At 49.6% G+C, this 25671-nt stretch overlaps 9 protein-coding genes across 9 annotated transcripts; 3 read left to right on the top strand and 6 right to left on the bottom strand.

Moving 5' to 3' along the window:
* Window positions 1-2563: 2563 nt before the first annotated feature.
* On the bottom strand, window positions 2564-4001 carry BP5553_08704 (uncharacterized protein; the record flags this gene model as incomplete). The annotated part of the gene is made up of 2 exons (XM_032017327.1): window positions 2564-3076; window positions 3129-4001. The coding sequence occupies 2 exons, from the start codon at window positions 3999-4001 to the stop codon at window positions 2564-2566; spliced, it is 1386 nt and encodes a 461-aa protein (XP_031866758.1).
* Window positions 4002-5131: 1130 nt separating this feature from the next.
* On the bottom strand, window positions 5132-6969 carry BP5553_08703 (uncharacterized protein; the record flags this gene model as incomplete). Its single annotated transcript, XM_032017326.1, has 3 exons — window positions 5132-5149; window positions 5199-5231; window positions 5323-6969. The coding sequence occupies 3 exons, from the start codon at window positions 6967-6969 to the stop codon at window positions 5132-5134; spliced, it is 1698 nt and encodes a 565-aa protein (XP_031866757.1).
* Window positions 6970-7328: 359 nt separating this feature from the next.
* Window positions 7329-8608, top strand: BP5553_08702 (uncharacterized protein; the record flags this gene model as incomplete). Its single annotated transcript, XM_032017325.1, has 5 exons — window positions 7329-7701; window positions 7859-8054; window positions 8100-8206; window positions 8263-8393; window positions 8441-8608. The coding sequence occupies 5 exons, from the start codon at window positions 7329-7331 to the stop codon at window positions 8606-8608; spliced, it is 975 nt and encodes a 324-aa protein (XP_031866756.1).
* Window positions 8609-9313: 705 nt separating this feature from the next.
* On the bottom strand, window positions 9314-13006 carry BP5553_08701 (Uncharacterized protein; the record flags this gene model as incomplete). Its single annotated transcript, XM_032017324.1, has 1 exon — window positions 9314-13006. The coding sequence occupies one exon, from the start codon at window positions 13004-13006 to the stop codon at window positions 9314-9316; it is 3693 nt and encodes a 1230-aa protein (XP_031866755.1).
* Window positions 13007-14086: 1080 nt separating this feature from the next.
* On the top strand, window positions 14087-15675 carry BP5553_08700 (putative salicylaldehyde dehydrogenase; the record flags this gene model as incomplete). Its single annotated transcript, XM_032017323.1, has 3 exons — window positions 14087-14574; window positions 14628-15520; window positions 15590-15675. 3 exons carry the CDS (start codon window positions 14087-14089, stop codon window positions 15673-15675), a joined length of 1467 nt encoding a protein of 488 aa, XP_031866754.1.
* A 320-nt stretch (window positions 15676-15995) lies between these two features.
* Window positions 15996-17377, bottom strand: BP5553_08699 (1,3-beta glucanase; the record flags this gene model as incomplete). The annotated part of the gene is made up of 3 exons (XM_032017322.1): window positions 15996-16819; window positions 16868-17262; window positions 17313-17377. 3 exons carry the CDS (start codon window positions 17375-17377, stop codon window positions 15996-15998), a joined length of 1284 nt encoding a protein of 427 aa, XP_031866753.1.
* Window positions 17378-20142: 2765 nt separating this feature from the next.
* On the top strand, window positions 20143-21084 carry BP5553_08698 (Uncharacterized protein; the record flags this gene model as incomplete). The annotated part of the gene is made up of 2 exons (XM_032017321.1): window positions 20143-20384; window positions 20406-21084. The coding sequence occupies 2 exons, from the start codon at window positions 20143-20145 to the stop codon at window positions 21082-21084; spliced, it is 921 nt and encodes a 306-aa protein (XP_031866752.1).
* A 1270-nt stretch (window positions 21085-22354) lies between these two features.
* On the bottom strand, window positions 22355-22567 carry BP5553_08697 (uncharacterized protein; the record flags this gene model as incomplete). The annotated part of the gene is made up of 1 exon (XM_032017320.1): window positions 22355-22567. One exon carries the CDS (start codon window positions 22565-22567, stop codon window positions 22355-22357), a length of 213 nt encoding a protein of 70 aa, XP_031866751.1.
* Window positions 22568-23667: 1100 nt separating this feature from the next.
* BP5553_08696 (uncharacterized protein) lies at window positions 23668-24705 on the bottom strand (the record flags this gene model as incomplete). The annotated part of the gene is made up of 2 exons (XM_032017319.1): window positions 23668-24415; window positions 24467-24705. 2 exons carry the CDS (start codon window positions 24703-24705, stop codon window positions 23668-23670), a joined length of 987 nt encoding a protein of 328 aa, XP_031866750.1.
* Between the last annotated feature and the right edge of the window lie 966 nt (window positions 24706-25671).

Here is a 25671-nt window from a genome sequence, read left to right as displayed (position 1 = left end):
CGGAACATCAACAGTTGGTATCCGACCGACAGGAGCCCCGGCGCGATGGCGCATTGTGCAACTACACCAAACCCCCACCTGCTCAAGTCCAACAATTGAAGAATATCATTTCTGTCTAACTTTGTCCTCGCCCTCGTCCTCGCACAGCGCTTTCTCTTAAACACGGCACTGCGAAACTCGAGGAAGGTGCCACAGAAAGAAAGGCAGACCGTTGGATACACAATACAAGTGAAAGCAATAGAGAAAACTGAACGACAATCCCACTCTAGATGCGTGTTGCAACCAGCACTTGCTTGACCTTGACCGCCTGTCACATTTGACTTGTGGCCCTCGAGGATGGAGCTTAAGACGTACCGCGAGAGTCAAGGTCTATTTCTTCGGCGAAGCACTTGGCCGTGGAACGGGATTTGGCCGCGCGGAGCTTCCTTGACGAAGCTATTTCATGCCAACCATCTTATGTCCGAAATGTGACCCTTTCTTTCTGTCAGGGGTCTTTCCTTTGAGGATTGATGCAGCTTCTACGAACTTCGTACGCAGCAGCAGGGGGCCATATCGAGGTAGACCCATAGATAAGTTCAACCTTTGAACCCTCGCAGCCACCGCTAGAGCTGTCACAAACTGGGGCTTTTAATGACTGGCTTATGGATCTCTATCCAACCCCCACATGCAATGGGAGCGCCAACCTTTTCTGCAAGTCTAAGACAGACTCGGAGCTTACCGTAGGGTCTGTATCAAAATGATGAAGGCATTATGCAATTCACGCAGAAACGCTGCTTCGGACCCAATCCTAAGACTTCTGCTCGGCAACCTGACCCTGATATTGGTGGCAGAGACGCACGACACGTTTCTCCGGCATGATATATGACACCCGGACTCGAGGGTCGAGACTGCTCCCGGGTTACTGGAATTTCAAAATGTCAGATATCACACTAATGCAAAACAAATATATCTGTTTGCGAGGTACGGCCCGCGCGGGACAAGCAGTCATGCAGCCAGGTTTTCGACGGCATTGGCTTTTGGGACGAGAATGGCTGGCCGTCCCGAGCGGGTGCTAGAGCCCGGGCTTGCCCTAGTTCACGAGCATGCCGCTCATCAATATGGCCGATAGCGATCAACAGAGGAAGTAGTCTTTCCCGGATGGCGTTGAATGGTAGAACGCCACTCCGTGTAGGGCAGCTGAAACAATTATAAGGCTCGAGGTGCCAAAGTCGCAGGAGGGCTTGTCTCATAATCTTATTCTGCAGAACCATTGCTTTCTGGAGGGGTTTCTTCTGCCGTGTGAACCCCCCGGGGTCGACCGATATCACTAAACATTATACGAGTACATTGGTATCGAGATCTTCCCGGCAAGATCTGAAGATTAGATTCAGATTCCGAACAGAGACTGTAACCTGGTGATATAGCCATGGGTCTGATTCGACGCCAGTGTGCGTTTCATGCAGATGTGCGCTCCCACAGTTGTTACTGCATAAAACCTGGCCAATATGGAACCCCCACGGTGGTGTTCGATTTAATTGGAATATCCGGTACGAGCTACAGTCTAACAGCGGTATTCTAATATAACGAGGCAAAATAGCCACTGCCATGTTTAAGATGCGCTTAACAAGTCTTAGGGGTGCACCAGGCTTTACCCTTTTGCTGATCAGCCCTGGGTTGTTACCCGGGAAGTCCTTGGTAATAGAGGAAAACCGTTTCCCTCCCTGTGGGCTGACTTTTGGGTCTTACCGGAGGGACCTCCGAGTACCGTACGCGCGGGAACAGCGTCTGGGGTGGCTGAATCACGCCCCGTCAAAGTGCCATAGACTGAGCGGCGAGAGACCAATGACCGGAAGCCTCCAGCGAGACGGGTGTGTTGGTGGCCTTCCCCGATGCCACAGTGCGTAGAGTCCGGGATCTAGGCCTCAATTATATGTTTCCCCTCAAGTGATGAATGTTGAAAGATGTTAGAGATAAACCGATCTGAAGAAACTGTCATAGTCTTTCAGTGGACAGACACAGCCCATTTGCCCGGCTCGCGGATCACATACTCCCAACCCGAAAGAAGAAATGAAGTTGGCCATGCGTCGACCCCCCTTCGTTTCCGGGAAGAGGCATGGGAATTGCGTACTAGCACATCAGCCCCCACCATACTCAACTTTACATCAATCGTATGGATGCCACTGTTGCCGCCGACCTCTATCAGTTCCCACCAGGAAGAAAACGATGAATCGAAAAAGCCAAGGGTGAATCCCGTCTGTTGAATATTATTTCTCACTTACAGTACACAGCTTGCCAATACTCTTCAAACACGGGGCCTGCAGATTAAACTCCCTCGGAATATACTTGGGTCGGCATCGTCTATCCTTTTGAATGCAGCCGGCCCACGCCGTCCGGCACCAACTCGGTATGCAACCCTCAATGTCTGCAAAGGCTCCCCATTACGCTTGACAACAAACACAGGAGTTCCACTTCACATCCAAATGCATTATGATGAAGAAAAGCAATGGAGAATCTATTTGCGGCAACACAGTTGCCTACCGCTGTACACAATATGCCGCAAGAACAATAAACGCAGGATTTCGACTTAGTACCCGGGTAGCCCGTCATGATTACTTGTAAATACCGGGCCGTCATCCAGATAGACCCCCTGAACAACCTCAAGGCCACACATATCCTCATAGGGTACCTCCAGTTGTTCGGCCTTGGGAAGGAAATATGGGTTCATAGAAGGCATGTTTTCATGGCTAGGCGGCGTAGACGGCGAACTCAGTCGCTGCATCCTCTGATTCAGCGTGTGTTGCAAGAACTGTGATTGGTGTGTGTCGTGCTTCTGTATTCCACGCCGGGAATCAGATCGTTCTTCTCGAATTCTTTGTCTTTGCAATTTGGTCTGCCTGGCGGAGATACCCCCCTTTCGACCAGAACTTTGTCTCGACGGTGTAGGATTGTCAGACTTCACGAATTTCTTGGCTCCTGTCCCTTTGCGATATCTTGTCGTGGATTGAACCCCGTCTTTAATAGCAAAGTCTTCGAGGACCCATTCAGTAGATTTCTTTGTCTCATCGCCTGCAATTTTCCGCTCGGTCTTCTTAAATGCCTGTACAATGTAAGCAGTGATACAGTCAAGGACAAATACTAGACACCCTTACAGCATTCATAGATAGATTGTGGCGGATACTGTTCATCCAACCTTTGTTGTCGGCATTGCCTTTCATTGTGTTGTCGCGAAACCATTGATAGATTTCTTGGAGAACCATGGAGTGGCTCGGCACACTCATTAACGCCCGATGGATCAGTTTGGCGTACGGTTCCTCTGCTGAATGATCATCTGGGTCCGTAGCTGTCATCTCACGAGAGCTGCGACCACCACCATCGGAATCTTCACAGGGTGGGGGTTTGAAATGGCTCGCGTTGGGGATTGCTAGATGATCCGTGATCGTAGAATGATTCTGCAGCTTTGGGCTCCGACTAATACTGAGCCGCGAGAACCTTTGCGAGTTTTCGAGAGCATCAAATCCAAGTGTAGATCGGTCTGATAACCTATGCATGTCATCGTCGTCGTGGTGTATCATATAGACAGATGGGCCAAGAGATTCCACAGCCAGGTTGCTCTCATAAAGAATACTGGGGTCATATGGTGTCCAAGAGCGAGGAATCTCAGAGAATTCTATACCCCGTAAGAAGCTACCCTCTGGTTCGTTGCTGGCAACGGCCGACGAGTACCCGTAGTAATCGTTGACAGTCTGATCGTCAAAATTCATTGGTGCCTGATTGGGTGTGCTCCATATTGCCGAAGATTGTGGCATAGCTGTTGAGATGGCAAGGCTATAGTCGTCGGGGTGCATAGCTGGAGTAGTTGAGAGATCGACTATGTATTGTTGGCCCGATTGCATTCGGGAAGGTCCATTAAAGGTGGCCATTTGGCGGGTTGAACGTGTTGATGGACTAGGGCTCTCAGAATGCTGATAGCCCGAATGCAAGCTTTCCATCTGGGGACGACGATGATATTGGCCCGAATTCATACTGACCATCAGCCGAAGGAAGACTTTGTACTGTCGGTACCGATGATGTGGCTAAGGGATGAAGTGGTACTTTTAGTTGTATTGTACTACTACCGTGACGGATGGCTGATTCGGAGATTTCGAAGAATTGGGAATAGCAAAAAGAGAACCGGATGTAGATATTCAACTGAAGAATCCGACGCCCCGGGGTTGAGTGGAGTAATGACAATGGTGAGGCATGCAGGATAGCGTTGCCAGCGCATGGGTACAAGCTCATGATGTGTGATGCAAGTTTTTCGTTTGCGTCCGACGGAAAATGACAGAACGGAGGCTTAAGAGAATGGGCGCCCATCTATCTAGAGGCTCTGATAGCAATCGCTTGGTTTCTGTCACAGAGGGCTCACAAATAACTCAGGCACTCAGACGACGTGCGCACCAGTAGCCCGTATGTGGTACATCAGGGGGCGCTAGGAAAGTTGCATACGCTAGGGAGCGAAATTGTCAGGAGAGAATGGGTTTAGAAAGGGGGGAACCTTGGGAGTATTCCACCGCAAGCCTCGATCGGGCTATTCTGGACAAGGCCCATCCAGAGAATTGACTGGCTCATTTTATCCTGTGAGAGCATTCTAGAATAACAGTAGAATAAGTCACTCCCTCACTGCTTGTTCCCTCAGGAGACTCGCATTTACCGGCATATACTGCTTAGTAATTTAATATGGTAACATGGGAACCGTCGGTGGTAGATCGGCCAGGATCGAGCCAAGGGAATGCCAGAGCGGAGGCGCAGGTAGCCATCTTTGGAAGTAAGCTACACCGGGAGAAAAAAGGTGGCTGGCACTGCTGCATCCATAAATCCAACGATTACTCATGGCAGAATGACGGTCAGGCGTGAGGATGCTGATTCTCCTCTAGCCGTTCTGCTTTCCGTTGCGGTGCAGGCATGCATTGGATCGCTGCTGGCATGCGCCGGCGATTATGGAGCCTTACCTATGGTCTTCACAGTTGGTACAAGTAATGGAAATGTGTGCAACGTGAGGCACGTGAAGTGGTCTGGAACAAAGTTTTAGTGAACAATTGCATTGTGCACTCGCTAATGGATACCTTACTTCCAAGGTCAAAATCATCGTGGCAAGCAAACTACTCCCAAACAATCATTTCCGATAATAAATCTATTGGTAGGTTAGAGGGTGTGGTGGGGAATTAATAGAGTTTTCATACCTTCTTATACTGGAAGTGTAGCTGGAGGATACCCTATATAAAAGAATTAGTATTCGGATAAAATGGAAAGCAAACGGGTTATAAAAAAGCTCAGGTAGGAATGTGGCCACAATATCGAACGCACCTTGTCGAAACTGCTTCGAAAACCACGGTCTCTCTTCGCACTATAATCCCATTCTTTGTCTACAATCCGGAATGCAATGTCTTCATATGGCGGTCCGGCAATAAAGCGAATAAGACATGTGTCTTCCTCCCCAGCTGGTGCGAAAGACTCGCCACGCTTTCGACCATGCTCTCGGATAATCTTAAACGTGGGTGCCTTCGACTTATCAATCAGATCTGGATAGAAAATATTGAACTTGTACCCTTGAACCACTTTGGGCGGGGGGTTGTCGTGGTCATAATGCGTTTGGTTGTACTTGTTCCACTCATAGCCCATCTGCACCCGATTGAAGTATCGAGGTTTCCTGGGTCTATATTTGTCGGCCCATTGTGGCTGAGCCCCCGAAGCAACAGATTCCTCCCCAGTAAATATTTCTTCGTCCTCATTGACTCCGCGCGCAACTTCCCTCTCATATAGTGCAGTTGTGGCTTGGGAGAAGTCCTCATTTACAATCGTTGAAAAGCGCTGGGTTCCTGGGGGGGCGCTGCTATTAGCAACGGTGCTGGTAGGTTTGCTGATAGAGCCAGGAGCTGCCTTGTCCGTCGCTGACTGCCGAGCAGGAACATAGCCTAGTTTAAAAATCCGCCGACGCTCAGCAGCAACTTTTTGGAGAAAAGCGGACTCATCCACAACATCACTTGATTTATCTTCGGCGTGTAGTTTGAGAAGTGGTTCTGGATCATAGATGGGTGAGTACGGAAAAGCGGGTTGTCGTCGGATAAATTGTGCATTCCCCTCGTCAACTGTGTTTTTGAGATCTTCTTCAACGACTGGGAGCGGCCCTGTCAGTATTTCTTGCATTTTTGTTCGGACGCCCTTGGCATCTTCCCATTGTTGTTTTCGGAGGGTGTCTAAGCGACTATCAAGCACTGATTTGTAAACCTTCTTGAGCTTGGCTTTGGCTTTCCAGATGAGAAGGCTTCGGAGGAGTTGCTCCCAGTAGTCAACATCAATAGGTTCGTCTGACCGCAGCTTTGTTCTGATTTGTTTCTCCAGAGCCTCTAGCTGTTCGTACGACTTTGGAGCCAGCAATTTATCAACATCAGCCGCCACCGAGCTCACAGCACGCCCTTCCCGCCCTTGAGGCTTCAACTTTTGACGGCGGTCATTGCATATGATATGCATAGTCTTCCAGTAATCTTGGTTTTTCTTGTTCGTCTCTAGGGCAAGGTATGAATTGATGTCGGTTTCGAGTTCCCCAAGTTGTGCATCGCCAAGGCCTTCAAATACTCCTTCTGGATCTACAACATCAATGTTGACCTCCTCTTCATCCTCCTCTAGCAAATCCCTATCGGGATCTATGACCCGGAGAATGACCGCAAGCCAGTCAATCGGCTTTGCTCTCCCTTCTCGGACGCGGATAACGGCCTTCTTCTTGGCCTGTTTGAGTACAAAACTGTCCTCCTTTTGAACCCATTCCCGCGACTGCGCGTCTTCTAGCGTTTGCGTGTTTGTATTTCGTGGTGGTCGAGCCTCAGAGATCCTATTTCCAGAACCCGTCTGGCGGGCAGGTTTCGATATTCGAGAATTCGGGTCACGGCGGGGAGCGGTAAAGTCTCTTGAAGGGGATGCTCGGTCACTAATCATTGCCCTCCTTCCGGGATCCATGATGCGTAATGTTTAGTGAGGATATCACGTTGCTTTGTCAAGATTCTAGGTATAATAAAGTCGAAGGTTCGATGTCTGAGGTTGCGAAGGAAATCTCGCTTACTAAGCACCCGTCATAGTCGCACAGCCTTACGGTGAATCAGGGGCGCGTCAAAGGCAAGGCTGAAGAACCTCACGGTCTCCAAATCGCCTTCCTTGCACCACGATCTCTACTCATCGACACTCCGGACCAACAATACCTTCTCCACCGTTGCACTACCAAAGATCATTTCAGCCGGCAGCAATACCCTGGAAAATTACCTCACAAATACAAGGCGCTCCTAGTGTCTCACCGAAGTTTACGCGCGCACCCTGCCCCAATGGCGATCCTCGAAGGCGCCCCAGGCATCAGGGTCACTATCGTGTCACAAGGAAAGGCACTCAAAGAATATGAAGATGACGATGGGTTTAGGCGCGGAGAATATGATGTCCCAGTAGAACGGATTTCTACCACGTATATTGAATGTGTTTCGGATGAGGAGTTCCGGATTGAGCTTGAGATTACACCTGATTACAACCCTGCAGGCAAGCATACACATTTGAGTTTCAGTGCATATGTTGATGGGATGTCGGTCGCACGCTGGCCCACTCCTAAGGCGCCAGGCGTGAAATACTATATTGATGCCGCCCTTACCCGATTAAACAAGAGAGAAATATCATGTCGAACATTGAAGTTCAGTCAGATTAGGAAAGGTATGTTTTTGAAATCCTGGATACTCTCAAGTTTACATCTTCTATGTTACAACCCCTCATATTGAGTAGATGATTGTTGTTTATTGGGGGATTGGCGAAGCGGTTTATTCGCCGGTGCGTCGCCATCTAACCGATATACTATTCTGACTCTTCCTAGTTGATGATGCCGATTCCACACGCGTGAAATCGGATGCCAAACTTGCTGCTAACCTCGGCGAAATCATTGTCTATGTTCATCACGCGACGGAAAAAAACAGTCGGGATAAGGAAAGCGGTGGCCCAGGCGAATTTCAAGCCGTAGATGAAATTTCAGAGAAGGCATTGAAAGGAAAGTCAATATCCCACTCCATCTCGTAAGTGGCGCCCACACCGTCTGTTATTCACCTAACGACGATTAGATTTGGGGCTGCGAAGGTCATCCAGCAAACTCCATCGCGCGAACTGGTATACCCAGATGGCCGTCACTCACCGCTTGGTATTTTCAGATTCAAGTATCGATCACGAGGTTTGCTTCAAAGTGGTATACCTTGTATGAATCTTGACGGCTGACAATTCCAACAGAGGCTCTCCAACAGGAGCTAATAATCGCCCGTTCCCCATCGCCCGAGGCTGTTGCTAGCCCCATCAATGCCCGTGATCCTAACGTGGCCAGTGGCAGAGTTTCTGCCCAGGAGCGATTGATTCAGTTGAAGGTAACTCAGTCACCATGATGTTTAGCTATCAGACTAACCCTTTTCAGCGAGAAATTGAGCAGATAAAATCCGAAGTAAAGGACGAGGAGGAGGACGGCTCCCCGAGAGGCCGGAAACGTCGAGCTGATAACTTCGAGATTGAGAGTTGCGGCCGAGCCTACAAGACAAGTCGGCACGAGAGCGGAATGCTCGTTGTCGATCTGACTGACGACTGAGCTATGCACGATTGCATCTAAACTTGATCATTAGAGTGGGGTGGAGCCTTTCACTATCTGCATTTTCATTTGCCATCCCTTGATACCCGTCGTTTCGGGAGCGACCCCGAGTTGTACATGGCTGATACCCCATTCATGTATTGCAGCCAACAAAGTCCTTGCGTATTTCCCTTTATTGCCTTGCATGATTGAATATAACAGTCTATACCTTACAATAATAACATGAAGCTGGATGATGTTAAATTGCAAGATATTACGAGGCTCTGATTTGTATTGGAACAAATATTGTTCTATATATTGAATCTATAAATTCAAGCACCACGGTGGATTGTTCGCGAAATAAATTCTGATACTGCACATAAACTATTAAAGCAACGAATCATTATTATAGTCTACACTGGTAACACCACTATGAGTTGAGCGTAATGCCTACCTATTGGTAATTCTATATCGGGGGAAAAATGCTGTCCCATCGTAACGCCGTCCGCCCCAAGATACATCTAATAGCAAGTGTCCAAGGCCGCGGGTATTGCCTGTCTACCTATGTAACTCCTTCCCAACCGTACCTACCCTTCGCCATGATCGGCTCGGTTGAAGCGATGCGCGATCCCATTCATTGACACAAATCGTCCAAACTTTCAAGCACAGCTCAAACGCCCTATCCCCTGTCCCCTAAGATACATCGTCTATCTTGGTCTAGTTCTCTTAGCCTCCCTCCTCCCCAGGCGCAACAAGTTTAACACTCTTCTTCCGTTCCAGCCCAGGCCCTCTATCGGTTGCCCCGCCTACGCCCACACCTAGCGCAACCCTGACACCTTCAACAGCCTTACTCTGGTTAACCTCCCTATTATCTCTCCTCACACCCCCTCTCCCGACTCCGACCGCCCTCGCACCGGCTCGTGAACTCTCCCTCACCAAACTCTCTAACTCCCTGGCCTTGGCCATTTTCTTCTCCTCCCATCGCTGCGCTCGCCATGTCCCAGGGAGACAAGGATGCAGACACCCTTCAAGAGGACAGCAACCACCAGATACTTTAGAGCCCTCATCGAATTCCGGCCCCGAGTGCCAGGCTTGCATACATGTGGTGTGACCGCCGTGGCCGCAGCCCGGACAGAGCCACCATAGCGCCAATGACTCGAGAGAAGAAGCATCTTGATCTTCGTAAGTAAGATCAGGGTCTAGCTCTCGATGGCGGCAGACTGCACAGCCCTCGATGGCGCGCTCACAGCGCGGACAGTGCCAGACGGAATTCGGTATTAGAGGGTCGTTCTCCAGGGGTTTTTGACATGATGTGCAGAAGTAGCCGATGGTTATGTTTTCTTGCGCGGGGGCGAAAACGGATGGATAGAGCGGGACGCAGAGGTTGCGGAGGAGCGCTGCTTCCATGAAGAGTTTCATGCTCGTTAAACGGTGGTGGTATTGTCGTAATATGGCACCAGCTTGGATTTCATCGATCGCGGAGGCAGGAAGAAAGGGGCGGAGCAGGAGGACCATTGCTGCGGCGTTCAATGCACTGGTTTTGGTCTCGAAGTCGATAGAGCGTTGGACTAAGATTGATGGGTCTATGGGGGCCACTGTGAAGTGTGGGTCATTTGGCCATGGGAGATAATCACTCTCGACTATATTCGGGTCTTCGGATATCACTTCGCCGCCCGATGGTGGTCTGACAGATTCTTCTTCCGGCGTGTTTAGCTCGTCACTGTTACTGGTAGATTGCATGGAAGCCTCTTGTAGACGGAGAATAGGTGGGTTTGTCGGGCTTTGACGCATCTCATTGCGTTTATCGCCGTTCGATTGGTCAGAGTTTGTTGGAGGATGTTTGTATGAGCTATCAGATTGACTAGGAGCCTCTGAATTGCTGGGATTAAAGGACGAACTATCCTCTCGACCTGAAACACGATCTGGTAACGAGCGTCCGGCGTCACTCTCAGATGAACTCAAGAACTTCGCTTGGTGAGACTCGTTAGATGTTGAAAACATCTGAAAGCTTTCTCCCGAATCATGCCGGCTGAGCTGGCGGTTCTCAGGTGAGCGATTATGTTTCATGAAATCATCAAGTCTAAGTGGCTGTTTTCGTTGTGGTGGATGGAATTCCACTATTGGGGGAGAGAACGTTTCCATGCCGTAGAAATCATATCCTTCTATACTCGACGTTCTCACCTCAGCCCCAGGTACTGGTATAGGACTGGGGCTTGTTGAATGAGCTGCTTCAGGAAGGTTTAGAACGTCGTCATCGACCGTTATTGGTGTGAGCATTGCCTCTCTTGTCCGATCGACAATATCGTCATCCACGGGGCGGGCAAGGGGCGTGGCAACATTCGACGTGCTCTCCGCATCTGCCATAACGGTGGATCTGGTGGGCCGCTGGAGCGGGCTATCTTGAGGAGTTTGAGCACGCGGCTGCCTTCGAGGTGTCTCCAGATCATGGTCTATTTTGCTCTGCAGCGCTGCAACATCCTGCTTTAGCTTATGCTGTTTATCCGCCTTTTTGGGGGGCTCTGGTACAGCCAACCTGGATTGGCGATGGTATTCGGCACGTCTGGTAAGCAGAATATTCATGGTGTATCCGACGAGTCGCCAAGTCTGGGCTAGACGATAGTGGCCAACAGCCTCCGCTGTCCTGGCAAAATGCTCCGTGGTAGAAGTCATACGGACATTGGTTGGAGTAAAATCATACTTGGCAAAATTATCCTTTTCCATACGTATCAGATATCGGTTAGAGAAGTACTGATATGTGTGGCGATTAGCGGTGGAAGGTGCATGGCCGATGGCCATTACTTGTTGAGGTTTGTAGATCCCAGTGACTTTCAGCGCATCATCCAATGACATAACCTTACTATCGACAATTCCTGTATTGCTAGGTGGAGTACTGCTGAAAGATTGGGTAGACCGTGCGCTATTCCGTCTCCTGTGTGTTTTCCGTTGCCTGGGCCCTAGGAAGCTCCCTACAACATCTTCCTCAGAGTCGGTTTGACTAACACTCATTAGGGTCCCAGCAGAACTATTTGGTTGAAAATTCGGTGACACTTCTGGTGACTTTATCGATGGTCGCGACCGTCGTTGGGGAATCTGTCGTTCTTCCAATAGCATGAGCACATCACCAGATGCCGAGAATGAAAAACTCGAGAGACTCCTCCGGTCTATGGCCTTGGGAGCAAAGACAACGTCTGTTTGGGTAAAACGTCCTTCTCTATCCACAGCCCATAGAAGGTCCCGACTATTCCACAGGATTCCCGTTGGTGAGCTATCCCATTGATCGATCTGCTTGAACGGCATAGATGGCCTAGCAAGATCCCAGAGATCCACTGATGATGTTTGGTTTCTGGTTATACTAGTGTCGTCATAGGCGACAGCGATTTGGGCGGCTCTTCGGCCTTGAGCTGTAGCAGACCAACATGCCGGCCGCCAAGAAACCGTAGAGATGGGAGCTGGCGTAGCAAATGAATATCTTGGTTTCTGATTCCTGTCTGCCTTCTTCGATAAGTCCCATACGTGGCAAAATTGGTCAGCCCCACCACTTGTGAGGTGATCTCCATCGGGGTGCCATGAAATCGAGAAGCATGGACTCTGATGAGCAGTGAGTTTGAGAACTGGAGCACTAGGCTTTCGAATATCCCATTTCTGCACAACTCCAGCATCTGTACAGCACGCAAATTCCATGCCATCTGTTGGCGACCACATAACGTCTCGTACCGCATCTGCATTGCATTTGAAAGTCTGCCATGTCCGAAAGGTGGGCCCATTACGACCAACGAAAGGGGTCCTTATATCAAAACTCCTAACAGTTCCATCTTGACTCGCTGATAGTAGCCAATTACACATAAACGGGTTTATGGCGAGCTTGTGGACCTGGCGGGCGTGTTCATGTATTCGCGCCGTTTCCAGCCCTTCTCCGACTCGGTTGAGATCGTATACAGTGATCCGGCCGTTGCCAGATGCTGTGATGATAGACGTATCCAAGGCACCGTGTGACCATTTGACGGCCTTGATATTGAGCTGGTCTGGAGTTGCAGCGGATAAGTCGTGAGATGTGGCATAGGAGGTGATAGCGGATCGTAGGTCAAGTTCCTCAGTGATCGTGGGTCCGTCTATCCTCAAAACCTTAAACACCTTCGTGCCAGCAATCACAGCACAGCTTCCATCAGAGGATCGGTCTAGACACGCAATGGGTGCTCCCGCGGCATAGGTGGTGTTCTGTGATGCGCTCGGGCGAAGCTGTGGAGAATCGGCCGCGCCATGGTCGACACTTGTATTTTCGATAGCGGAGGGAGCTGGCTGGCCCAGCAGCTTCCGCATAATCTTTCCCTTATTCATCCTGACGGACCGCCTACGACTCAGGGGGGAGGCATCTTTGGTTTGCGCATATTGAGGTTGAGGTTCGGCTTCATGACGCTTCATCTCTCACTTCACGAGCTCTAGATTCTGCCAAAGGCGGTCGGGAAAAGGCCGCTCGGGCGGTCGTTTAGTCGCATGTCAGGTGACACCTGTGGCACGTGCTACCATAGGTAGGTTTCTTTTTCTTGCAAGGTCAATCAGTAACTGGACAGTTGAACATCATACTTCTTGCAATGAACATGCAGGAGGGAATCACGTAAGGTGAAGTGTCTGCTTGCATCAAGTCTTCATAAGGAGCTGGACAGGTGGCTGGATAATGTGAGCGGGCGTCAGATCATTCCCCCATTAGGCATAGCGTCACTTCAACCTTAACTTGGCTACTGGATTTATTATGCTGTGGCGTCGAGGACTGTTGATTTCCCGGTTTGGAAGTCAAAGGTTTCGCTGCGGTGCGCCAGCAGCGAAACCTTCTGCATGGCGCCTTCGTGTCTATGTTGTGCGTTGCAGCAACTGACTAAGTTTCAAAGATCAATCCCAATTCCTTCCTTCCTTCCCTCTAAGTCTATAACTCTTGCTGCAGCTCTACAAATTGGGCCTCGTGAAGGGGCAAAGCTACTTTAAAGCAAGAAGCTATCAAAGAATACCTACTTAAGCGCTCCCTCCATTAGCAACTGCTAGAGGTTGCTTTCATTTGATCATTTTTCTAGAAACAAAAGCTATTACGATTGTAATCACGAATCACGAGTCGATTACGCAATGTATTCATACATCTCTTCGTGGGATACTTAGTTGCCGTTATCATTGCCGTTCCCCTATTTTTTGTTGTGGGGTTGAAGACTTGAAGTGTCTTAAGTCTTAACTCCGAAAATCAGATCCGGCCCAGAGGCGGGCACTGCGGGGAACCCCCGACCCGCAGGGAAAGCTAATCACAGAGTTGACTTGGGAGGACTAGGTGCATCTCAATACTTTGCAACTACCCCAATTGCCGAACAGCCAAACGCTATAAGTACTTGTACTCGGGGCTTCGAGTTGGAAGTCCTATATTAAATAGCGATTGCCCAGTTTTACGCTCCTCAAACAACATCGTCCAAATATCTACCTAGGAACCAATTACATTGAGCGACAACCGAACAACCCTCGAGAATGTCGACAACCGCTCCCTCAGCCGCAACTGCGAATAGCGCTGAAGCCAATATACCCACCCATCCCCTCATAATAAACGGAAAACCACACACTACATCCTCCAGCTTCCCAGTCTTTTGCCCCAAAACAGGCGAACACCTCCACAACTTCTCCTCAGCCTCCATATCAGACACCGACGCAGCCATCTCAGCCGCCGAAAATGCATACCCAGCATGGCGAAGCCTTCCGCCCAACCAAAAACGAGATATATTTCTCAAAGCTGCTGGGATTATGGAATCGCGCGCTGAGGAAATGAGGAAGAACACAGTACAGGAAACGGGTGCGGCGGAGGGCTGGGCGGCGTTTGACCAAGGGCTGTCAAGTGAGATACTCCGCGATGTCGCTGGGAGGATTTCCAGTATTGCTGGTAGCATCCCGGCCACTGCCCAGGAAGATGTAACGGCACTGGTGTATAAAGAGCCATATGGCGTTGTTCTTGCCATTGCCCCGTAAGGACCGAACCTCGCAGGAAAATGCAACAAAATGCTAACCTTCGTCGCAGTTGGAACGCACCTCACATCCTCGGTGTCCGCTCCATAGCCTACCCGCTCGCAGCAGGCAACACGGTAATCCTAAAAGCTCCCGAATTCTCCCCCATGGTTTCCACTGGCATAGTGCAAGCCCTCATCGACGCTGGCCTGCCCCCCGGAGCGTTAAATCTCATCGCACACCAGCCCTCGGACGCTGTCGCCGTGACAAAACATCTTATCTCTCACCCTAGCATCAAGAAAATCAACTTCACGGGCTCCACAAACGTCGGCCGTATCATTGCGGAGTTCGCAGGAAGGAACCTGAAACCGGTGTTGCTCGAACTCGGGGGGAAAGCTCCAGCTATTGTCTGGGAAGACGCGGATGTGGAACTCGCTGCGAATCAGTGTGCGGTGGGAGCATTCCTGCATGGTGGGCAGATATGCATGAGCACCGAACGGGTTATCGTTCACGAGAGCGTTGTTGAGAAATTCGAGGAAGCTTTTAAAAACGCAGTTGGAGGATTCGCGCCAGAGAGTTCAGAAGCCCCGGTTCTGGTTAGCAAGCTAGGCGTGGAGAAGACCCAGCGGTTGTTAAAAGATGCCGTTAATAAAGGTGCCATTATCCTCCATGGGGATGCTAACCAGCCAGACAATTGTACCACGATGAGACCCGTCGTGGTCAAAGGCATGACCAAGGAGATGGATCTATACTACACAGAGAGCTTTGGCCCGACGGTTAGCTTGATGACTATTAAGACTGAAGAGGAGGCGCTGGCGCTGGCGAATGATACCGAGTATGGGCTTACCGCTGCGGTGTTTACGAAGGATTTGCAGAGGGGGCTAAGGATGGCGAGGGGCATTGAGAGTGGTGCGGTGCATATTAATGGCATGACGGTTCATGACGAGACGGCGCTGCCACATGGTGGTAAGTCCTGCTGCTTCCTCTTTACGCTTTTGTTTCTCAGAAATAATGATAACTGACGAGTGGATATAGGTATGAAATCGAGTGGCTATGGGAGATTTGGATCGTCTGGTTTGGATGAGTGGGTGAGGACGAAGACGGTGACGTTTAGGAATTGACGAGGGGGCTCGAGAGCATCCCTTCACATATTCGAGGTACAGTTATCATGGTGAATAGTAAATGTTATATTTTCTACATGAAGAGAAACGATTAAAAGGAACCCAGCTCACCCAGAAAAACTCCCCTAGGCGAATCAAGGGTATCACCTATAGCCCTTCCCTTCTTTCCCTTGTCCCAAATCTTAGGGTTTCTATGGCGTCGTAAAGTCGTGAACTGTCCCTTGGTGCGAAGCATAGATGTAAGAAAGGCCATTGTTTATTTGTGCAATATCATCTTTATTCTCTCGCTCATAATGCGTATATGGGAAGGTTGTGCCTATTTATTGGTTCCCGGGGATCATACAGGTGGATGTATCGCACTGTCCGGGATGCTTCCTGGAGGTCAGCGGCTGCGGAATTAATCCCGCGCGGGTCAGGTTCTGGAAGTGCCATTCCGGCGCAGTCTCCGTCTTCCATGTCCAGAACACCCATCCAGAGTGTCTCTCGTATGCATCGAGCTGAGCCTCCAGATAGTACTCCAGGTTTACTTTGTCGACCTCCAGCATGCCATCGACCGTGCCTTGGAATTTGCCCTGGCAGTTGCCGTGGTAGTTCTTGGCGCCTGGGAACGTCTTGTCGTATCGAGCGCCTTTTCCTAATCCATTCAACCATCTCGCGCAGTCCGTTTGCGCGCCCGTCCATTCGCCGACTACAAGCCATTTGTCGGTTCCCGCAACCTTGGGCCCAGCAGAGCAGGCCTTTTGGACGTGCTCGCAGGGGTTCATGCCGACTTCGCCATCGGAGAAGATCTGGTAGATGTGGGTGTCGAGGATAACGTTGTTGACGCCGCTGCCGGCACCCATGAAGCCATTCCAGTAGGACTGGACGTCGAGAAAGGCATCGTGGATCACGACGGCGGTTTCACTGCTGGTGGTGCGCACGTTGCCCCAGCCGTCGTAGTAGAACTTCTTCATAAGGTTCATATCATTGCCCCAATTTGCCGGCTCGTTCAGCAATTCAATTGAAGTTACCACGTCGGTGTCGTCCTTGTAGCGGTTGGCAAGGGTTTGAATTGCGGCCAGGGTATTTGGGACATTGTCGCCCGACTGCCAGGCGATTGATCCGAAGCGGCCGCTGTTGTCGAAACCGTTTTGGGACCCGGGTGCTTTTGAAAGATTAGAAGAGAAACTCCTCCATGTACGACGTTACTCACCGCCGTGTAAGTCAAGCATGACCTTCAGGCCCGCACCTCTTGCCCACTTGATGGCGAGGTCGAGATATGGAAGTTGACCTTGCACATATGGATCGCCCGCCACTGGATTGAGGGCCCAATACCCAACGGGAATCCGAACGTGATTCAACCCTACCGAAGCAATCTCCTTAAGATCTGCTTCAGTTATGAATGTTGCCCAGTGCTGTTCTAGCCGGTTCTGAGCGGCGGATTGTCCCAGTACTTGTGTGAAGGTGTATTCATCGACAACTCCTCCACCGTTGGCCCATGGTTCGAATAGCGATGGGGTAATCCAGGGCTCAAGGACGAGCCAGCCCCCTAGGTTGACTCCTCGGACTTTGTCATCGTTATAGTTGAAGGCGAGTTGGCGTTCGCGACTTAAAACGGTTAGCTTTTTTTAAAGGTCCATAGTAAGGGAGGTACCTACAGTGGCTTGGCATGCACAACTGCTAGACCTGCTGCTGCCAGTGTCAAAGCCTTGAGAAGACCCATGGTGATTTATTGTCGGGCTGGTATTTCTTTGAGTGGAAAAGACTACCAGGACATTAAAAAAACTTCCAGGTAAGAAGGTTATTTAATGAGGGCTGTGGAGATATGAGGTGACCGCAGTGAAGTGACAGTAGGGATGTTATCTCCAAGCGGGCAGAACAGGCGTTAAGTACGCAGCACCAAACGGGAGCAATCACGTCGGAGAATTGCTTGTTCCCTTGGCTGGTTGCCCTGTCTCTCCACGCTGGTGAATGCCACCGCGCCGGAGGGCAGGTCCTGGATAGGTCATATTTTGCTGATCATCGTGGGCATACGAGGGGCTTAGCGTTCATCCAATCCGTTGGACCTCCAAACGACAAGCAGATTCAGTGAAAAGGGTAAAAGGGGCGGCGCCCGGTCCCTGTGCGCATGGGCCCATCTGGTGATTGCAGATCGCCCGGCGTCGAGATGCATCGCGATCGTCGGGCTATCATCCCTATCATCCCTAACGGAATGCCACGATGGGCCGTGACGAGGGCTTCGTCGACGTCAGCGGCCCACTACCACCACCATTGGGGTACGGTATGAGGTTTGCATCTTGTCCAACTTGGCCTCCCACCGGCCTGACTTGGCTGTGGTGACTCCTGGTGAGGTGAGGCTTCACGCCCGGACTATGCAGGTACAGTCCAGAGGACCCCGTTTGCGAATAAGCAAACATAGACAGAACAAACAAAATACAATACAATACAATACAATACAATACAATACAATACTTGGGACTGCACCACTCAAATTGACATATGAGAGAGGGGCCCATTTTCCCGCTCCTGCTATAATTGGCTCACACAGAGCAGGCTCCAGCGAGACGCGACTAATGGAATCTGGTTGTTTTGGCGGCGACGTGGCGGAAGTATTGAGCCCTTATCCATCTCCCGGATGAACTATGAAGTAGAATAGTATGGCGCAGAGTGGGTTTCCGTGGAGAACTGCTCTGGCCGCTCAGCCTCTCGGGGGTCGTTTGCCGCGATTGTGGCTGTTCCTTGCGTCCCGGCTAATAATACGAAGTGGAATAGTCCAGGTACGATACAGGATAGCACATGTACCTGGTACATACCTGAGGTCTCTGGTCGTCTGGAGCCAACGGTTCATCATGGTGTTGTGTTGTGTTGCCCCCCCGAACCAAGCTTGTCACCGGTCACTTGCACTACGAGTACCGAGCACAGAGCACAGAGCACACGTGAACGCGGGGCACGGCTGCAGATCGACACGATGGCGTCCCAACAGACAGCCGACGTTGTATGTTATATGCGCATCAGGTATGCTTGGGATACTTCATAATTGGGATATCGGTGAAGGGTCAGCATACGGAGGTAGGTGCAAAAGGACTCTCGGCCCTTCTTACCTACGTGCATTACGTGGAGCTGCTTATTAGCTGGCATGCCAGTGCCAGCCGCGACCCCGAGGAATGCTGCACCAAGTGCCTACATAGAGATTGATAGAATCCAGTATTGATCGGTTTCTGCAATTTCACCACGTACGAGCAGCTTGGTTTGGAAGCCTCAACAAAACATTGCTCACAATCACGGTGTTTGTTTGCGCCGTATAGAATCCCCCATCCCCCATCACCTATCGCCCTGGCCCTCAGTGGAAAGGCGATCAGATCCAACCAAGGCCCAGGTTTACACAACTCTCACTACCGTAGCCCATGCTATAAGCATTCAACATGGTCATCCGTACGAAGTGGCCACCTGCCAACAGCCAATAACCAATAATCTCGACCTTCACCTCAATAACTCATTATCGGCAGCAGTTGCTCCCTGTTTTGCAGTATTGTTAGTGGCTTCTCCAACTCGGCAATTGGTAGTTCTCGAATCTAGCCCTCTTGTCTGAGAAAGTCCTGTGTCCATCCCGGGGCCTGGAATCTGCATGAAGATGGGTACCTGCCTATGTAGGGTTGGCACCCACCCGTTTGAACACAACATCAAGATCTGCGCAACGGGTGCTCGGTTATTGTTTGTTGTCCGTACTCCAAAACGCCACCGCGATCGCCCTCAGACGAAGCAACCTGGTATCTATCCATGGGCCATGGAGAACCTGCGTCAAACGCGGGGTGCACGCCTCCGGATTCGCTGAGGGAGGCATCACTTGACAAGTTGACTTGATGTGATGGGCAACCCCGCCTCGATATCATGTCAACGTGATAACCGTTCTGCTAGTATGATGGTTTTCGGGCTTCGGGCCATACCGGGCAAATCTCCAGCACCTTCCTTGGGCACATGGACAGCTCGGTAGAAATCGGCCATTACCCACTTTATGGTTCTCGCACCTGTGATAATTATTCAAATACGGTCGTAGGATTGATGTTATTTCTAGGTAGATACCAGGTATATATAGAGTATCTCCCCATTACTACACAGGGACTTAATTTCAGTTATATTCCTTGTTTCTTACCTAATATTACATAGTAGGGATAATCTCAGGACAATCTCAAGACTTTGTGACGATGATTTTAGAAAGTAGGGATTAGATTCGACTTTACTTTCGGCAACCCAACTAAGTTTAGAGCTTCGAACCTAATAGATTAGAAATAATAGAAGTTGAAAATCCTACTTTCTACATTCTGCTAAAGCATGCCACTCAGGCTCAAGTCTAAATCTAAATTCTTGTTAATATGTGGCCGCTCACGCCTGTGGCGCAGTCAGACTACCTTAACGCCTCGCCTCACCACATCTCATCCAATGCCACTCCCTAACTATCGACTATCAACTCCCGCCATCTACGAAGTAGTCATGACCCTGTTCTCCTTCCTCACTCTTGGCTACCTCACAGCCCTCACCTTTCTTCTGAGATTTGCCGGATTCATATCCTCATACCTCATTCCCTCAAAGCTACCTCGCTATCTCCACCCAGGCTCCTGGGCCATCGTCACAGGCTCGACGTCTGGACTCGGCCTCGCGCTAGCCACCGCACTCTGCTCACGCGGCTTCAACGTCCTACTTCACGGCCGTGATCCCGAGAAGCTGCAGCGAGTGTAGGAGGGGCTACTAGCTAGATTCCCGGATCGGGAATGCGAGATTTTGCTTCTCGATGCGGCGTCGTGTTTTTCGCCTGAAAGCTATGAATCGTCTCAAACAAAAATCCACGACGCTGTAACCGGTAAAAACGTCTCGCTCCTCATCAACAACGTAGGAATAGGCCACTCCATCCCACTTGGAAATTTTAGACCTCTGGAATCTCACACCCCGGCATCCATCAACGTCTTACTAAATGCAAACATAACATTTATGACACATCTAACCTACCTCCTCCTCCCCACCTTTTCCTCTGCCACTCCCTCACTAATCCTCAACATCGGCTCCGTCGCCGAGCTCGCCATGCCCTATCTCACAGTCTACTCTGCAACCAAATCATATATGTCAACCTTCTCTAAAGCGCTAGATGCGGAAATGAGAGCAGAGGGGAAGGGAGTTAGGGTAGAGTGTATGGTTTTGGGAGATGTGGATACGCCGGTGCATCCTATGGAGAGGAGTTTGAGTGTGTTGAGTGCGGAGGAGGCCGCAGGTTGGGTTTTGGAGAGAGCTGGGGGAATAGGGATGTGGGGAGGGGAGAATATAGGGGCTCCGTATTGGTTCCATGGGGTGTTGTGGTGGGCTTGTAGGGCGCAGCCGTGGTGGGCGTTGAGGGCGGGGATTACGGCGAATTTGAGGGAGAAGGTTAGGAAGGATAAGTAAGGAAATCCGTGGGTGAACTATTACTTATATTACGTTATATTATGTTAATGTTGGGGTATTTGGTGGATTGTTTGGGCAAGTAATGCACACCGTGCATCTGCCTCCTCCACTTTAAGCCTATGAAAGGCTCCATGACACATATATCGAGAGTAAGTAGCATTCATACTAAAGACTTAAATTGACCCTCTCACATATTCTGTAGCTCCCCGTCTAAGATGTGGGTTTTAATGGCATTTCTGCTCCGATCCACTACTGCTTCTAGTGTATGAAGGGCCCATTCAACGTGAAAGTATGCGTAATGAGAGGTCTGAGGTTAATGTAACCAGACTGAATTACATGGATGGTGTAAGGCCAAAATTGGTGGTATCTGTTAATGAACTTAGGGTCAATCTGCAACGTCGTTAGCTAGTGCTTCTGCAAAGATAGGAGAGGAGAGGAGAGGAGAGCACTCACTTTTGAGACGGATAGATCATGGTGCATGAAAGGCAACACGCCCATAATATTATTCCCGACGCCAATGACCATGACCTGGCCACCGTGTTGGCATGCCAACGAAGTTATGTCAACACTGCTCTACACGCTTGTACACTCATAAACTACTCTTGGCATAGGAGAGTTTAGCTTTTCCGTAAAAAGAGCCGTGATACTTGCTGCATGGACCTCCGGGCTCTCCTCAATCGACTTAGACGTCTGGAAGATGTTGCATTCCGGGATAAACTTCTTCATAAAATCTAATCTCTGTAAATCGATATTAGTGATAACGAGAGGGAAAGCACCGCTCGCCTTTGCCGCCGCGAGTGCAATCAGCCCGATCGACCATACGCCACAGATCAAAACCGGTTCGCCGAGTCTCGTAGAAGCTCTTTCGAAAGCATCCAGCACGACATTGAGAGGCTCTAGCAGCGCCCCATCGCTGAACGTAAGGCTGTCGGGCAGCTTATGCAGCTACTTTACGCGGTGGGCGTGGAAACGGCGGATGGGACCGTGGAAAGGCGGAGCGCCAGAGAACTCGACGCCAGCACAGAGGTTGTACTCGCCGGCGGTATAGTTGTGGCATTCTATGGCAGGGCTCGATGGGCTCGATGGCGGCGCGGTCGCCGGCTTTGAGATGAGTGACGTTCGTTCCCGTAGAGATGATAATACTAGCACCCTCGAACGTAGTCGCTTGAGACGACGCAGGTGCCGATGGAGCCTGTTTTCCAGAAATGCAGGTCAGAGCTAGAAGCGCGGCCAATACGAGTACTTTGTAATGGGAGTATGGCTTTGGAGATTAGAATGCGTACTTGCTGATACCATTGGCGCGAACGTGTATGATGCAGTCATCTGGGCCTGGATCGAAAGTTGGAGAGGGCGTAGAGTAAATTCTGTGGTCTTTGGCTGTGTAGAGAGCAGGATTAGGGAGGGACGTTATTGAGGCTGGGATTTCATGGCTGCTGCTATTATTTGGAGCTGGGGAGACGAGGTTCCCAATAGCAGTAGCCATGATGATAGTTGATGAGATTTTGAGAGAAGGTCCCTTGCAAAATTGCTTACAGATTATATATATATACAGGTAACTTGTTATATGTCTTTCAAGATGAGATGCCCGATATGACACTGTGAGTGCGGACTAATGATACAACAAGTGTGAGGAGCGTGAGAGGTGGGGGAGGTACTGAACTTCAACGATGCATAGTGCAATAACCTACCTGCTTCAACTCGGACTGACCTGTGGCGAGAACGTTTGCTATTTTCTGTTACGGTTTACTTCATCGGGTTTACAAATTGGGACTCGGAGTAGGTTTGTTGGATGCAGTTGCGGTTGCGATTGCCGATGTTGATGTTGTTGACAAGTATGTTCTAGATATCGAGTCAATGGACCCGTACAGAGTACCTATACTAGCGAGCCCCTGAGCCCCCGGGCTTCGGCGCTGATTAATTAAGTCCTAGTACTATGTGCGCCAGCTTCCAGGCGGTCTAATTCGTTCTATAGCTGCCGGAACTCGCGCAAAGATGGGTGCCGAAATGATTTTGAATTCTCCCCTACAGTCTGGCCAAGCTCTAATAGCTCATTGATGAGGCGCCCGGAGATCCAGATTGCTTTATTCGCATAGCGGTCTTGCAACGGGTTGGTCCCTGCTGTTTCGTCATTTGATGATATCCAGAAATCCGTTGGGATGAGAGTGCGTTGCTGCGTCAGATACGCTGCCCATATATCTGATTTTATATTAGAATTGCATAAGGATGTCGCATAGGCATCTCAATTAGTTGACAGCTAAAGCTATTAGCTAAAGTTAGATAACTGATTCAAATTAAGCTAAAAGAAGTAAAAGGAAATAATAATAGGGTTAAGTTAAAGATATAAAAGAGAACAGTTTAGAGACTAGTTTTAAAACAGGTCTATACAGATTACGCAGCTAATCCAAGCTAGCCTTAATATAGCTTAACCTCGACCTGCCTCTCTAATAGTAACTATTAGGGTTTTACTACTGCTTACAAACTTCCTTATAACCGATCTATAACGGGGCACGTGGGAACCCCCTGAGCCGAGGTGACCGGTCAACCAACTTGTACCTAGAGAAGATAATACTATTGCATTTGCTACTATGCTAAGTTTTGATCTTGGGCTTTGCCGTCAACCTTTCCTGAAGCCATCTTGCCAGTATTTGCATTCCCCGCATTCTTTCCGCCCTTGCCATTATTTGCATTCCCCGCATTCTTTCCGCCCTTGCCATTATTTGCATTCCCCGCATTCTTTCCGCCCTTGCTATTATTGCCTCCACTCGCACTGCCATTGCTACCCTGGGCTGCAACGACTTCGAACTTTGTGCAGTCATCTTGAGCACCTCGCTGGGCGACAGGCATGTTGACCGGCTGGTGATTCCTAGCGGCAATCATGGTGCAGACGCGGTATACACCAGCTGGGAGACCATCGGTAACAACGGCTTGGAGGAGACCTTTACCGTTACCGGCATCATCTATGCCCTTAAAGAAAGCAAAAGTGGTTGGGTCAGGAGGGGTTGTAGATTTGAGGGTACCGATATCTTGAACCGTAACGTGGCAATGGCCAATGATGTCGCCTTTATTATCCAGATCTTGCGGTGCAGTATAATAGTTCGTAGTTGGGTTGACAAAGAAACCTGCATTAAGATGAGAAGTTTGGACGGAGACGTTGAATGTCGTATCTGCTGGGATTTTGTCGCCAATTTGTGGATTGGTTATCATGGCTGAGACCATGTTTTTGGAAGCGGGGATCTTGCCCATTGGAATACCATTACAAGAGCCTGCTGTAAGTTGCAGGCCGTTTGTTATAGTCTGACCCGAACAGAAGTTGATAAAGTTGGCATCATCGCTATTGCACTTAGGGTTAGCGGGTATCTTTTGTTAAGGGCTATTGGCTTACGTTGCGGAAGGGGCTTGACCAGCTTTAATCCCATCTGTTCCAGCTTCTTGACCTGTCTTTTCACTAGCGGTTTGCAGTGACTTGGCAGCTAAGCATGTTTTGTTAGGTGTTTGATTATTCTGTCGGCCTCGAATTTCTTGAGATCTTGTTTCTTGGTCTCTCCCATATGCCAGATTGGAAGAGACCACAGCGCCATTGATAAGACTAGCAGCAAAGAGGGCGAGATATGGAAATAGCATTGTGAGCGAAATGGACAAGGGAATGAGTGAATAAATTAGCAATAAATGATATAAAATATGCGTGAAATCAAAAGATGTGACTGACTCTGATTCCAGTTTTAATTCAAAAGGGATTGTGTATTATCTTTAAATGCGATTGACTGCCTCCGCGACTACTTCAATTAACCTGAATAATCAAATAATACTTATCACCGATCATGCGGCCAACAACAGATTCGTCTCAAAGTTTGGAATCAATAAGTGATACTGATTTTGCTAGTGTAGTAGCTTGTTGCAGAAGCAAGGACTGAGGGTTTCGAACGGTGCAAGGCTCTGACATTTTGGGGTCGTGAAAGACATGGTGTGGAGATGTACTGGAGCAAGGGCCATCATTTTGTCAAGCCCGAACTCGGATGTATGTGTTCAGGCTACTTTTCAAAAAACAAAGTCACCTACCTGATTTAAGTAACATCAAATAACAACCAACTATTACTGAGAAGAGCGATTGATAGGATTATTGCAAAACTAAAGTAGTCAAAATTATTCTTACGGGCTCATTAGTCGAGCAAATGGACCTAAACGCACAGCCTAGTGAGTTGGGGCGCGAAAGGCTACTCGAGTACCCCTAACATCGACTTGGCAAAGTTACAGAACTACAGGGGCGACCACAAAACAGTGAAACCACGACTCGAATAAGCCTTTATGATTCCAAACTGCCAAGGACTGTTGTTTAGTACTCCCCGGAGTAACCCATATTCCTTTTCTTCCAGACATGATGCGGGCGCATAGCCTTCCTGGCGGACAGTGATTCTTCATGACGTTTTGGCTGCTGCTGCTGAGATCTGTTGCACTAAATTCTTAATCTGGCGATCAGACACGCCAATGTTGACCTATTTAACGTCGAATTTGTTAAGAATTCAAACTGATTCCATACCGCGCGTTGCGACGGCATCTTAGATCTCAGCAGCAGCATTATATTCTGACAAG

Source organism: Venustampulla echinocandica (genome assembly GCF_003357145.1).
Source record: "Venustampulla echinocandica strain BP 5553 chromosome Unknown scaffold_8, whole genome shotgun sequence".
In the NCBI taxonomy this organism is placed as follows: domain Eukaryota; kingdom Fungi; phylum Ascomycota; class Leotiomycetes; order Helotiales; family Pleuroascaceae; genus Venustampulla; species Venustampulla echinocandica.
Note: the sequence above shows the minus strand (reverse complement) of the source record. Positions and strands in the feature narration are given on the sequence as shown.